The sequence below is a fragment of the Thamnophis sirtalis genome, unplaced genomic scaffold (assembly GCF_051295495.1).
Source record: "Thamnophis sirtalis isolate CommonGarterSnake01/CBP01778 unplaced genomic scaffold, rThaSir2_p1.2 scaffold_3, whole genome shotgun sequence".
NCBI classification, from domain to species: Eukaryota; Metazoa; Chordata; class Lepidosauria; order Squamata; family Natricidae; genus Thamnophis; species Thamnophis sirtalis.
Window position 1 is genome coordinate 167,618,775 of NW_028261383.1, and position 12,686 is coordinate 167,631,460.

General features: G+C 44.9%; 1 protein-coding gene across 2 annotated transcripts in view; it reads right to left on the reverse strand.

Annotated features, from left to right (window-relative positions):
* Positions 1-4,070: 4,070 nt before the first annotated feature.
* Positions 4,071-12,686, reverse strand: part of PHF8 (PHD finger protein 8) — a 46,102-nt gene continuing 37,486 nt past the window's right edge. The window contains exons 19-21 of one of the 2 annotated variants that reach the window (XM_087710813.1): positions 9,695-9,804; positions 8,423-8,801; positions 4,071-4,973 (exon numbers count right to left, since the gene is read on the reverse strand). In XM_087710813.1, the coding sequence (XP_087566939.1) occupies positions 4,885-4,973; positions 8,423-8,801; positions 9,695-9,804 (578 nt within the window). In that variant the 3' untranslated portion in view covers positions 4,071-4,884. Of the gene's footprint in view, positions 4,974-8,422; positions 8,811-9,694; positions 9,805-12,686 lie in introns of both variants that reach the window. The other variant, XM_087710812.1, reaches the window with a different exon arrangement.

The window sequence follows — 12,686 nt, forward strand, 5'->3', positions numbered from 1 at the left end:
AAACCTAACCCTTAACCTAACCCTAAACCTTATCCTAACCCTTAACCTAACCCTAAAGCTAACCCTAAACCTAACCCTTACCTTAAGTTGAATCGGCTTGCTTTCAAAGCGCTATTTAAAGCGCCCTTCTTTCTCCGCGCTGGCTGTTGTCGCCCTGTTGATGACGTCAGTGACGCGGTTTAATCGGGCGTGGTTTAGTCGAGCGCAGTTTTGACGGGTCACGGAATACAGGACCATTCCCCTGTTTCTCCTTCACCATTTTGGTCGCCCATGATGGGGAGAAGAGGGAGAAATCCAAGTTCTCCTTCCGGACCTTTGCTGTAGGTCCTTGGAAATGGAACAGATATCGCACTATAATCTAAAGGAGACCGGTTTGCCCCTATGCTGTAGGCCCAATCTATCCCCATGCTGTACTCTGCTGATATAATGCAGAAAAGGACATTGTGCTTAGCTGCAAATATGTCTTCTGGGCAGCAGAGGGAGGGATCTTGAATGTGTTTATTCTTTATTTTCTCCCTGAAAGGCCAAGAGAGCCTTTTGGCGCAGTGGTTAAATGCAGCACTGCAGTTCAGCAGTTTGGCTGTTCAAATCCCACCAGGCTCAAGGTTGACTCAGCCTTCCATCCTTCCGAGGTGGGTAAAATGAGGACCCAGATTGTTGTTGGGGGCAATATGCTGACTCTGTAAACCGCTTAGAGGGCTGAAAGCGCTATGAAGCGGTATATAAGCCTAACTATTGCTTACCTTGGAAAGGCTCAATCGTTCCCCCCTTCCCCCCAAAAAACATCATACCCTTAATTGAAATTGTTAAGAACAAAGAAAGGATGAGGGTTTCTGTGGGCCTCAAATGCTGGACTGAGTGTTGTGTGAGATCCACTCCAACCCTTCCATACTGTCCTTGTCTGGCTATGCTCCATGATTAAAAGCCATAGAGGGAAAGGCCCAGGTGCCCTTTTCAATCAGCGGAGGAATATATACCAACCACACTGTAGTATTTCAGCTCAAATCATATTGACCAAATGTGTGTGTGTGTGTGAGATAAACTGCTGTTCAAAGGCACAACAGAAGGGAAATGATTTAGGCATCTGACTTGCTGGCTCAACAAAGAGCAGCAGCCTTCCAAAGTCCTTCCAACAGCAGGAAAATACAGATGTTACAAGCCACTTTGGGAGCCACTTTTTAACCAGGCTCAATATATTCTGGACATGTTATTAGTTATTCAACAATCCAGTTTATTCCATATTAGCCTTTTTCCTTTGGAGTGTTTTGGCTTTGGACAGGTGAATCGTAGTATGAAGAGTGAGCACTCGTGGTCTTCCTTGTGGCAGGTTTGTCTGAACAAGAAACATCCTGGGGAACAGCTGGGAAGAGCAGCCTATTCAAAATACTTCCATCACCAAGAGAGAAAAATTACCAGCTTTGCTCAGTTGGATAGAGGAGAAATTGTAGGTGGGTTGCTTTTTATCATTTCGGAGTGGCTCCCACTATTTCATTTGTAGGTTTAATCAGACCCCATGTATTCAAAATTCTTACGTTCTTGAGTCTAGAAGTAGAAATAGGAGGGTTGGCAGCTGGATTCGCTGCCTCCTGTTCCTTTATGCGACTTGGGAGTCTTTCACAATTTTGCTCCCAGAAATCTCCCCATTGATAAAGGAACTCAAGTTGCTCACCTAGAGTCCTATGCAGGGAAAGTGCATGGTTTTGTTTTTTTAAAAAAGAACGGAATAAAAGCTATTACCGTAATGCACCTGTCAAATGTTTTTGCACTGAAGGGCCTTAGCAGAAGCATATACATTTTTTAGCATGCAGCCAGCCAAGAGGCAGAATCAAATAAATCACACCAATAATCTGACGGGCGTGAATCTAGCCTCTGACCAGGGATTTTCCTTCCATCAGCCTTTGTAATCCATACAGAAAGAATCTTACATTATGGCGGAGAGCAGAGAGGCTCTCTCTATTTCTCCTTGCAGAAGGTTGGATGGTATTCTTCGTGATGCTCCTGAATTATATGTATATTTCTTTTCCTTGTTTTGCTTGTCTGCAGTAAGAAACACCACCACCACCCCGTTTTGCAGCCGAGAACTATTCCTTCCCTCCCCCACACCCCCAAAGTTCCTGGGTCCCTGCAGCACTCAAGATTTATCGTCCTTGTAATTATTGCGTGATCAGACTCTCTTTTCATGTGTTAATGTGTATTTTACAATTCTTACAATAAAAACAAAAATTGCTGCCCAAGATATTATTGTAAACCTGCAGCTGAAGCAAATATAGGAGAATAATTTAAGGAAAAGTAAAAAAGGCAATGACCCTTAACTGGGAGAACGAGCCTTTCCGATTTGCTTGATAAAATTAACTTTCGGGTATTAATTTTGTGCATCGAAAAAAAATCAGCAGACCAATTAATAATGCCAATTCTGAACAAAAGGTGGCTTGTGACACTTTGCAGGGAGAAATCCCACGTGAGATCCCTGTGAGGCACACTTCAGGAATAGTACCAAGGAGTGTCAGTTTAAAATAATTAAATGGGCGAACGTTCAATTTGGTGATTTGATGCTATAGCAATTTAGGATCACATTTTCCCCCCAATTGGCAAAAAAAACTGCCCCCCCCCAAAGAAAAAGGTTTAGATAGCATTCCTGAAATAATTGCCCCAGTGGTGACTCCTTTCAGCACAGCCCTCTTTAAAACAAAAAGCTGTGCATAATGCCCCCCCCCCCCTAAAAACTATATGTAGAATGTATGCCTTGGTCAGGGTGCTGCACCCCCTGTAGTAACTCTTGTGCAAGAAACTGCTATATCTGTATTTCGGTATCAGGCTCTCCAGAAAAACAAATTTTGTGGGCAAGTTCTCCCAGATTCCAGTGAAAGCATTAGTTCTTAGAAGAACAGAATCAGAAAAATATATCTCAGGCATATGCTACAATAAACTGAAGGTTTTCTTTTATTCTAACCCCTGGAAAAAAATTATATATATAATTTTATATAATTGTATATAAATTATATATATATATATAATTTTCTCCCCCTTAAACACACATTTCTAGAGCGAGGCCTAAAAAATAGAATTCAAAACATTTACACAAAGCTTGCTGGAGTCTGGTGTAAAAATATGATACACAGCTGTATTCACTGAGCTGTGCTGCTGGGTAGAAACATCTGTTAAGTCTTACTTAGGGGGCATGACGCCCTCCCTGCCGCCATAGAAGGGGGAGGAGAAGGAGAAAGAGAAGGGAGGAGAGACTGCCTTATGCCAAGAATGTAAATAATAATAATTTTTTAAAAAAGCCCTGGAATTAACAAAACGAGAGATCTGCAGCAGGAACAGCTGTGAAGCCTCCTGGAAAACTTCACATCGGGAGCAGGAAGAATCTGCTAGTATTTCACATGGAATCTCTTGGTTGGCAGCCCTATCTGGCAAGAGACGCTGGCCTGAACGGTTTCCAACTACCGATTGGAGAGAGCTGGGATGTTCACCCATTTAAGATACATTTGCATGTACAGATAGGCAAATTAGGGAGGAGGCCGCTCACGTAGCCTTCTACCTCAACTGTCTTCTTGTACACGCTGCAAAACACATTAGACCCCCCTTCCCTTTTGCATTCTGGAGACACAGATCTCTTGTGAGGCTCTCTATTTTGGATGGATAACGCAAAGTATGATGAATGAATGATTCCCTGCTGCCAAATGACTGGAAGTTTCAAAATTCTCTCAACGGAGAGGGAGTTATTTCCAGTATCTGCCAACTCCATCCACAAATCCCTGATGGCTGAAGAACAGGGAAGCATCCAGTTCCCTTAGTCAAACAAATGGTTCCTCTCCTGCCCTTCCAGGCTTGGAAGGATCTTTCTAGAATAGCGTTATCTCAAGCGGAGCAATTTTAAGATGGGTGAACTTCAAGAATTCTCCAGCCAAAAGTAGGGCCAGCTGGAGAATTCTGGAAGTTGAAGTCCACCAGGGGTGGGTTTCAACCGGTTCGCGGTGGTCCCCATGGACCGGTTGGTCAGTGAACCCGGAAGTAAGTAACTTCCGGGAACGACGAAGAGCCCACCCGCCCGCCCTCCTTACCGATCTTTGAAGGTTTCTGTGCTTCCACACAGGCGCATGGCACATACAGCGCCTGTGCGATTCTCCGCGAACAGCTGGAGTATCGCGCAAGCGCTAAGATGCACGCGTGAACTGCGCGCGTGCACGAGGACGCCGCCATCCCCGGTTGGAACGGGATGAGCAACCCATCACTGAAGTCCACTCATCTCGAAAGTTGAGGAACGCTGTTCTTGAAGACTGCAAAGAAACCCTCTGCTTGCGTAAAAACAACAACAAGCAGCTACTTTCTGCTGGGAAAAGCATTTTTAAAAAGTAATGAAAAGAAAAGAAAAAAAGAAGAAGAAGAAGCGCTCCTTGGCATGCCAGGGTCTGCCAACAGCAACAAAAGATACAAAGGGCATTTGAAGCTGCTAGGAGGAAAAGACAAGGTGTGACTTGACAGAGGGAAGGGAACATTCGAAAAGAGGTATCAGCCCCAGAACGAAACAAAAAAAAAAAAAGGAAGTGCAGTGGGTCGAGGTAGGGATGGAGAATCAGCGGGCACAACGAAGCCCCCGCTTCCTACGTTGTCTGTCTCTTCAGGGAAACCGGTACGGTTCGCCTCTGTGTTCAGGTGCCGCCAATCGAGAAAGCTCCCAACAGTAGCACAGGCAGCTCAGACTTGGCTCTGATCCATGTGAGGGAAGGAGAGGTAGAGTAGCGCAGGCCTTGTCCGCACGCCCAAGGTCCTGTTAGCCCTCCAAAGACACCGGGCGGTGCCTCCAAATGGGTCTCTGTGCCTCACCCAACTTCTGCTGCCCAAGAGCTGGGCATGTGGTCTGGAGCTGACATGGGGATGCACTCAGAGGAGTAGCTTGCCATTGCGATGGATCTTCAGGATGCGTCCCAGTCGCTGCTTGGCTGTCGCTAAGCCCTTCTTGGGGCGTTTTCCTGAAGGGGAAGAAAAAAAAAAGAGAGTTATCATTCTAACTAGACAACCATTTTAGAGATATTTCGTTACCAGATTATTTCTTAGTGCCTTCACCCATGACAGAACTTCTAATGTACTTGAAAAGTTATAAATTCAGGGAAATATTCAGAGAGGTAGCTGCCTTGAAAGTAGCCCATGTTGAACTGCACGGCAAAGGTCCCCAACCCCTGGGCCGTGGCCCACTACCAGGACATGGCCTGGTACGAGTGGTAGGCTGACACTCAACGGCCCACTGCTTGTGCGGGCTGGTTCGCCCTCCCGCCCTGCTGGGCCGCCAAGCCATAAAGGTTGGGGATCACTGCTGTATAGCACAGTGAAGCATCATAAATCCACCAGAAAGGTTTTATGACATTTTGTATGTCATAAAATGTTTTATAAAATTTGCCAAATTTCAATTCCACAGAAATCGCACGTTGAGGATTTTGGATGCATTCTGTAAAACGGTCCATTTGAGGTACCTTGGTTCAAAAAAATTTGCCCCAGGAGGCAGTGTTTTGTCTAGTTAAAGGTTACAGAGACAAGAGCTTTAAAAGTATAGAGATTTAGGAGGAGCCTACGTCGCTACGAAATGGTCACCCGATCTCAATGCTCCGATATCGCCACCAATACTTTTATCGCTGGGTGATCCAATCGGACCTAAACCGTCCCGTAGAGACAGTGAACAGGAAGACTACGTTCTGCTGATCACAGGGACATCGCTAAGTCCCTGATTGATCCAGGAGAAGGTCTTTTAGCTGGCGTTAAAAGCTCAGCCCCCAGGTTGATGAAGTAGGTACGGCTCCAAAACGGAAGTGAAAGTGTTTACAGCTGGTGAGGAATTTTTATCCGTTTTAAAAGAGACCCTATAAAAAACTTAAAGCTAATTTAAATCTAAGAATAAAAGAAATAAGTGTCGGAATTAAGCTTTGGATGGTTTTGGTCAGTGTGTTATCTTAATTTTTAAACGTTATTTTTGTGGATGGAATTTATGCAAACCGTTTGAAATGAATGGATCAAGTTTTCTTCTTCTATAATTTTTACTATTATTTTCACAACCTACGGACTAAATTTCTCCTTATTCATCACTACCTGTGTCTTTTACTCTTTCTTCTCTATTTCATATAAGAATTTGACTTTTTTTAAACTTGGAATATTAAAAGATACAAAAAGAACATAGAGAATTGCAAGAATTGTAACAACAAAGGGAGAGATAACACTGCTACTCGAGGACTGGAAACTTGTGTACTGAAAACAAAATACTTTTACTTTCACTACTGATTATACTGGAACTTTAAAGATTCACAGTTTGTTTATAGAAAGTGATAAGAAGTAAAGCACCATTTGTTTATACAAATGTTCCTTTGAAGTATATCCTTAACCAGAGATCTCATGGTGAACCTAGGTGTAACCTTGTAAAAATCTTCCAAGTCAGAGCAGCAGTGTTTTAACAGCTGGAAACAATGGCTTATTTTCAACAACAGAGAGAAACTGTCAGCTTGCAAGAAATGTTTGCAATACAGAAACTATCAAATACATTTGAGAAAATGTTTGAAAAATTAGAGCACCTAACAGAAAAATATGATGAAAAGGATGGAGATGCATATCAAATGGGAAAAATAGAAGGTAGAGTCTCAAGCAATAAAGAAAAATGACTACAAAGAAATCAAATCTGCTGACATCTATGGTGAATGGTTTCTGTCTGGAAATGGAAAAAGGGGAATATGGAAAGGGGAACCAGATGGATGGGTACCCTACCCTAGATGGCAAGACACAGAAGAAGAAAAAATAAAATAACTTGTGGACTTAAAGGGAGAAATTTTATTAGTAACATCATTGATAATAACACTGACAATTAAAGACAAGCTGATTAAGGAAAAAGAAGAAGGGCATCGAAATTACATGAGAGAATCAATAAACAAGGAGTTGCAAAGAAGAGTCCATACAAACTTGATTAAGGAGACGATTAGAGGACTGATGCCACAAATGGCAGAAGACATGAGACTGTTTCGCTACTGGAAAGATACAGGCTGATAGATGAAAGTGTTTAATCTAAAACTAGTTGGACTTAATGAAATTTAGTGACAATAGATATGGTTAAATAAACAATTGAAAATGATTATAATGTATACATATGTTTTGGTATAACAAGTAGTAATTGGATATGAATATTGAATGGTACCTATGAAAGGAATATGAGAAATGGTTTGGTTACATATAAAGATTAATAAAAAAGAACTAAATTATGATAATGGATATAGTCAAATAAAGGAAAGATAATGATAACAATGTATATATAGGTATGGGTACAACATGGGGAAATGGGATATAAATTGTAAGCAGTGATTTGGAAAGGAAGATTAGAAACCTTTGTTACTAAATATTATTGATGTTTAGCTAGAATAGGCCACAAGGAATAGTGTTATTGGGATACTAGAAATAGCAAATGAGATGCCAGTATGTGGTTGTGTTTTGAGTTTTGGTATGTTTTATGATGAAGGATGTTTAAACAATTATAGTCAAACGAGAATGGGGGTATGATGATGGTAATATGTACAAATATATTTGATTTAAAATACTAAAATTAATATGAATCATGGGTGACTCTGAAAGAAACGCACAATTTTTTTTTGTAACCAACTGATACACTTTCTACAGTATGTGAAGAAAGAGGATTTTTTGTGTTGTGTCTGTTTTGAAAACTAAAAATAAAAAACTTTTAATAAAAAAAGTATAGAGATTTACTCGAGTCATAAAACCAGTTTATTTCCCTTCTGAAGAAAGTCTCTGCTGATGTGAATGAAACTCACCAAGTTTTCTCCAGCTACAGAATGAATCTAAGACGAACATTAAAAATGGCATTTTGTTTCTTTCATCTGCTTGCTTTCCACTTGGGAGCCAGAAATCCCCCCACAAGGGAACAAGAATCTAATTTTCTCTCACAACGGTCAGCAGAGTGGGGAACCATGAACTCCATCCATATTATGGATCACACAGAATGTGTCTGGATCTTGCCAGGATCCAGGGGTTCCTACCTGCCTCAATTCACACCTGCCTCGGTTTCCTTACTCAGACAGTACTTTATTCTTATAAGGAAGTCCAGAATGTTCACAATCCTATATAATTAATGACAACTTCAAAAGTGCTACACAATGCACTAGTATTATCCCATGTGAGATATTCAAGGTGAGGTATTATTTGAACTGATAACTTCCTTTGAATGCAGCACAGCTGGTAATAGATAATACCACTAAGAGTGTTCAGTATTTGATTGCCCAGAATGCATCCTATGAATGACTAGTCCAAGCCATATTCTTCCACTATCCCTCTCTTCCATCGGCAAGAACACCTTATGGCAGATCCTAGACAATTAGAACTCTTCTTTAAACAACGTCAATAGGATTGGCCCTTCCCTTTTGAAGTCCAAGCTTACCCTGTGCTGCTTGAGGACCTGGTGAGCCAGCTGAGGGGCGCCGCTGGGACAAGAAGACCCCTGGGGCCATAGGCGTGGAGCCCCGGTTCACCTGGGCCATTCCAAAGACATTAGGCCGAGCGGTGTATTCATGATCCACCAGGCTGCCAGCAAACTGCTCCTGTTTTGTTTCCGGGGGAGGGGTGGGCACAGGGGCCTCCAGCTCAGGATCTGGTTCCTGGGGGACAGGGGGTGGAGGTGGCACATCTGGCTCCACTTCTGCTTCTATCAGTTCTGGCTCTGGCTCTGGCTCTGGTTCCGGCTCTGGCTCCGGTTCTGGACTAGGAGCTTTTGGAGATGGCGGCTTCTTTTTTACCACGAATTTCCGCCGCTGCGACTTCTGATGTTCCTTAAAAGGAAGAGAAAAGAGGCACAAATCCTTTATGCAGAGCATAAAGGCCAGCACTGCTAGGGATCCCTGTTGCTCCTGCCTGGGTGGATCCTGGAAATGTCTTGAAAGGATTCTTACACATTTGAATTCCCATTCGAGAACACTGAATGAACTAGCTATCCTAAATTCAACACACACACACACACACACACTTTAACAACTTATGCAATGATGCTATCCTATGAAATATGTTGCTCTGGCTCTTTTAGAATAAATTTTGCTGTATTTTTGTTCATTGTTTATTGATTGCTGATCCCAGGGTGGCTTTTTCTATTTCCTGCATATGTTGAACTGTGCTTTGGGACCATTCAGTCTTTTGAGTGTGATGGCATAGAAAGGGAATAAACACATAAACAATCAGTCACCACACTGAGTGCGCTGAACAATATATGGAGAAAAGCCAATATATAGAAAGCAGCACACTAACCTTAACTATGAGTATGCTTTCTATTGAACAACAATAGCAATAGCAGTTAGACTTATATACCGCTTCATAGGGCTTTCAGCCCTCTCTAAGCGGTTTACAGAGTCAGCATATCGCCCCCAACAATCCGGGTCCTCATTTCACCCACCTCGGAAGGATGGAAGGCTGAGTCAACCTTGAGCCGGTGAGATTAGAACTGCCGAACTGCAGATAACAGTCAGCTGAAGTGGCCTGCAGTACTGCACCCTAACCACTGCGCCACCTCGGCTCTTCCAATTCTATCTTCCTGAAACACCCCAAGCTTTCCCCACGGATGAAGCCGATGTTCTACTGAAGAAGAAGGCCACCCTCCCGAGGAAGATTCTGTTTGGGCCTCGCAACCTGCTCCTTCTATCCATAAACCAGCCTAGCCATTTACCTGCTGAGCTAGTTTAGCTGCTGCAGCTGCCAGCCCGGTCTCGACAGATGCCACTCTGGTTCCTTCACGGACTGGGCGGTCTTGCTTGGGTAGAGTTGGGGTCACCCGGGCTGTGAAGAGGGAAAGTTCACATGAAGAATTTTTCCATTCCGCCTTCCCCCAACCTTGATGGTTTCAACTTAGGTGGAAAGGTAACGCCCAGGTTGCCGTTTGGGCTGAGGAATTCTGGGAGCTGCAGTTCCCAAGATCTGAAGCACCCCAAGGTTAGGAGAGGCTGCTCTACTTGCTCCCACTTGGTACATATAAAACATATCCTTTTGCCCTGCAAACCCATAAACTCAAGAATAAGATAATGGAAGCTTCGTTTACTGGAAATCCACAAAATCTGGGCCACAAATCTGTAATTAAGGCCTCAGAGCCCTCACGGATGCAGTGCTCACTCTGAAAGGTTTACTTATCACAGGCAAAACCCAAAGGAAAAAAGAAAAACAATCTACATTTGTAAATTGAGCTAAGCCGGGTATACTATGGAGCCAAGTGAGGGCAGGTGTATCATAATTAGCAAAGCTAGGTTGCAGAGTTCAGTGTTGATGTTGTTTAAATGAAATCCTTTTAAAAATCCCTTTCCAATATACCGTATATACTCGAGTATAGGCCGACCCGAATATAAGCCGAGGCACCTAATTTTACCACAAAAAACTGGAAAAGTTATTGACTCGAGTATAAGCCTAGGGTGGGAAATGCAGCAGCTACCGGTAAATTTCAAAAATAAAAATAGATACCAATAATGTTTTTGAATATTTATTTCAAAGAAAAACAGTAAACTAGCGGTGTATTCAATGAAATACTTCACTCACCTCATGATGCTGATGTCCCGCTGTGATGATGATGTCCCGTGCAGCCGCGGGAGCGATGTCCCGCCTCCTATGACACACGGCACAGTGATTCCTATCATTGGATCACTGTACCAGAGGAGGTGGGACATCGCTATGTGGCTGCTTGCCATAACAAGGAGGAGGTGGGACATCGTTGCAGAGCGGCAGGAGGGGGAGGAAGGGGAATCGTAAGACAGCCCTGCATTACATTAGAATGTGAGGAGGGGGGATGGTGCGCTGCGCGCTGCGCGGCAAACTGACACAGAGGGAGGGGAAACTCTCTTTGGATAACACCATTGCTGGACGAGTGGGGGTACCTACAGTGTATAGGAGGCTCTCTCCTTCCCTTAACCATCTCAGACTTTTTTTTTGGACTCTCCCAGAACTATTCGCACTTTACTCTAATTAACTTCTAGCGCAATTATAATTTTCTCCCTTTTCTTTCATCTTTTTCTTCCTCCTTTGTATGGGTTATGCATGAGGTATGCTTGACATGAGTGAATGTCCCACTTTTTATGACTATATTGCTGTAAATTTGTGTTTTTAACTTTTTACGTGGGGACCGTTTGGGGGAGTGGATGAGTATGCGTGATTCGGAGGACCTGTCGGGAATTGCGGGGGCCACGGGGGTGGTTGAGGGGACCAGAGATACGGGAGAGGGTCGGGGTATTGCGGTCGTAACAGGGAGGGGCAGATACGGCGGGGACTTTAGGGCAGGCCATTACCGGGGAAGGAGGGTTCGCTACATTACAGAGATCCCTTCTTCCGGCCCTAGGAGTCCCACTCCAAGACCAGATGGCGCAAGTAGTCAGGACCCTGGTCTCAGGCTGTTGTCGCTAAATGCCAGGTCTGTTGTACATAAAGCACCTCTCGTCCGGGACTTAATTTTAGACGAGAGGGCAGACCTGGCATGTATTACTGAGACCTGGCTGGGCCCAGAGGGAGGAGTCCCCCTTGTAGAACTGTGCCCAGAAGGATTTCAGGTGCTACATCAGCCGAGAGCTCAGGGAAGGGGTGGAGGTGTGGCCGCCGTTATCCGGGAGTCGTTAGCTCCTCGTAGGGTCCCTGCTCCGGAGATTGTCGGGTGTGAGTCTTTGCTGTTAAAGTTGGACCTCAAGGGTCAAGTGGGTCTGCTGCTAACGTACCTGCCTCCCAACAGCGTTGCAGCAGCCCTCCCCTCGCTCCTCGAGTCGGTAGCCGAGCTGGCAATTGAGTTCCCTAGGTTGATGGTCCTGGGGGACTTTAATTTGCCGTCGCTCGGTGAAAACTCTGATGGGGCGCAGGAGTTCATGGCTTCCATGACAGCCATGGGCTTGACCCAAGTAATTCGAGGCCCAACCCATTCAGCGGGACACATGCTTGACCTTGTATTTCTCTCGGAGCAGTGGATGTGTGATCTTGGTCTGAGGGGGAGTGACATCATACCCCTGTCGTGGTCAGACCATTGCCTACTGAGGCTCGACTTCCGGAGGCCAAACCCCCACTGTAGGGAGGAGGAACCGACCAGGTGGTTCCGCCCCAGGCGTCTTATGGAGCCAGCAAAGTTCCAGACAGAACTTGGGGTTATTCCTGACATTTTCGCCCACAGTCCGGCGGAGACTCTGGCTGCTGCGTGGCACTCGGCAGCGTCAGAGGCCCTCGACCGGATTGCGCCACTGCGGCTCCTCCGAGGCAGCGGATCCCGGAGACCTCCTTGGTTCACCGAGGAGCTCCGGGAGATGAAGCGCCGGAGGAGATGCCTAGAGCACCGTTGGAGGTCCGATAAGTCCGCATCGAACCGAGCAATGGTAACCACCTGCACCAGGGAATATACTAGGGCACTTAGGGCAGCTAAAAGATCACACATAGCCTCCCTGGTCGCATCCGCTGAGTCCCGCCCAGCCGCCCTGTTTAGGATAACCCGCTCCCTATTGAACAGAAGGGAGACGGGGGAACCCTTGCAGGGCAGAGCTGAAGAATATGCCCAATTCTTAGCGGACAAAATTGCTCGGTTTCGGGCGGACTTGGACTCCACACTTGCAGTTCCAGCCGAGGCACAGGGGGACCAAGTAGAACAGCTCTGGGTTGAGTTTCAGGAAGTTACCCCCGGGGATGTGGACAAGGCCATGAGAGCTGTA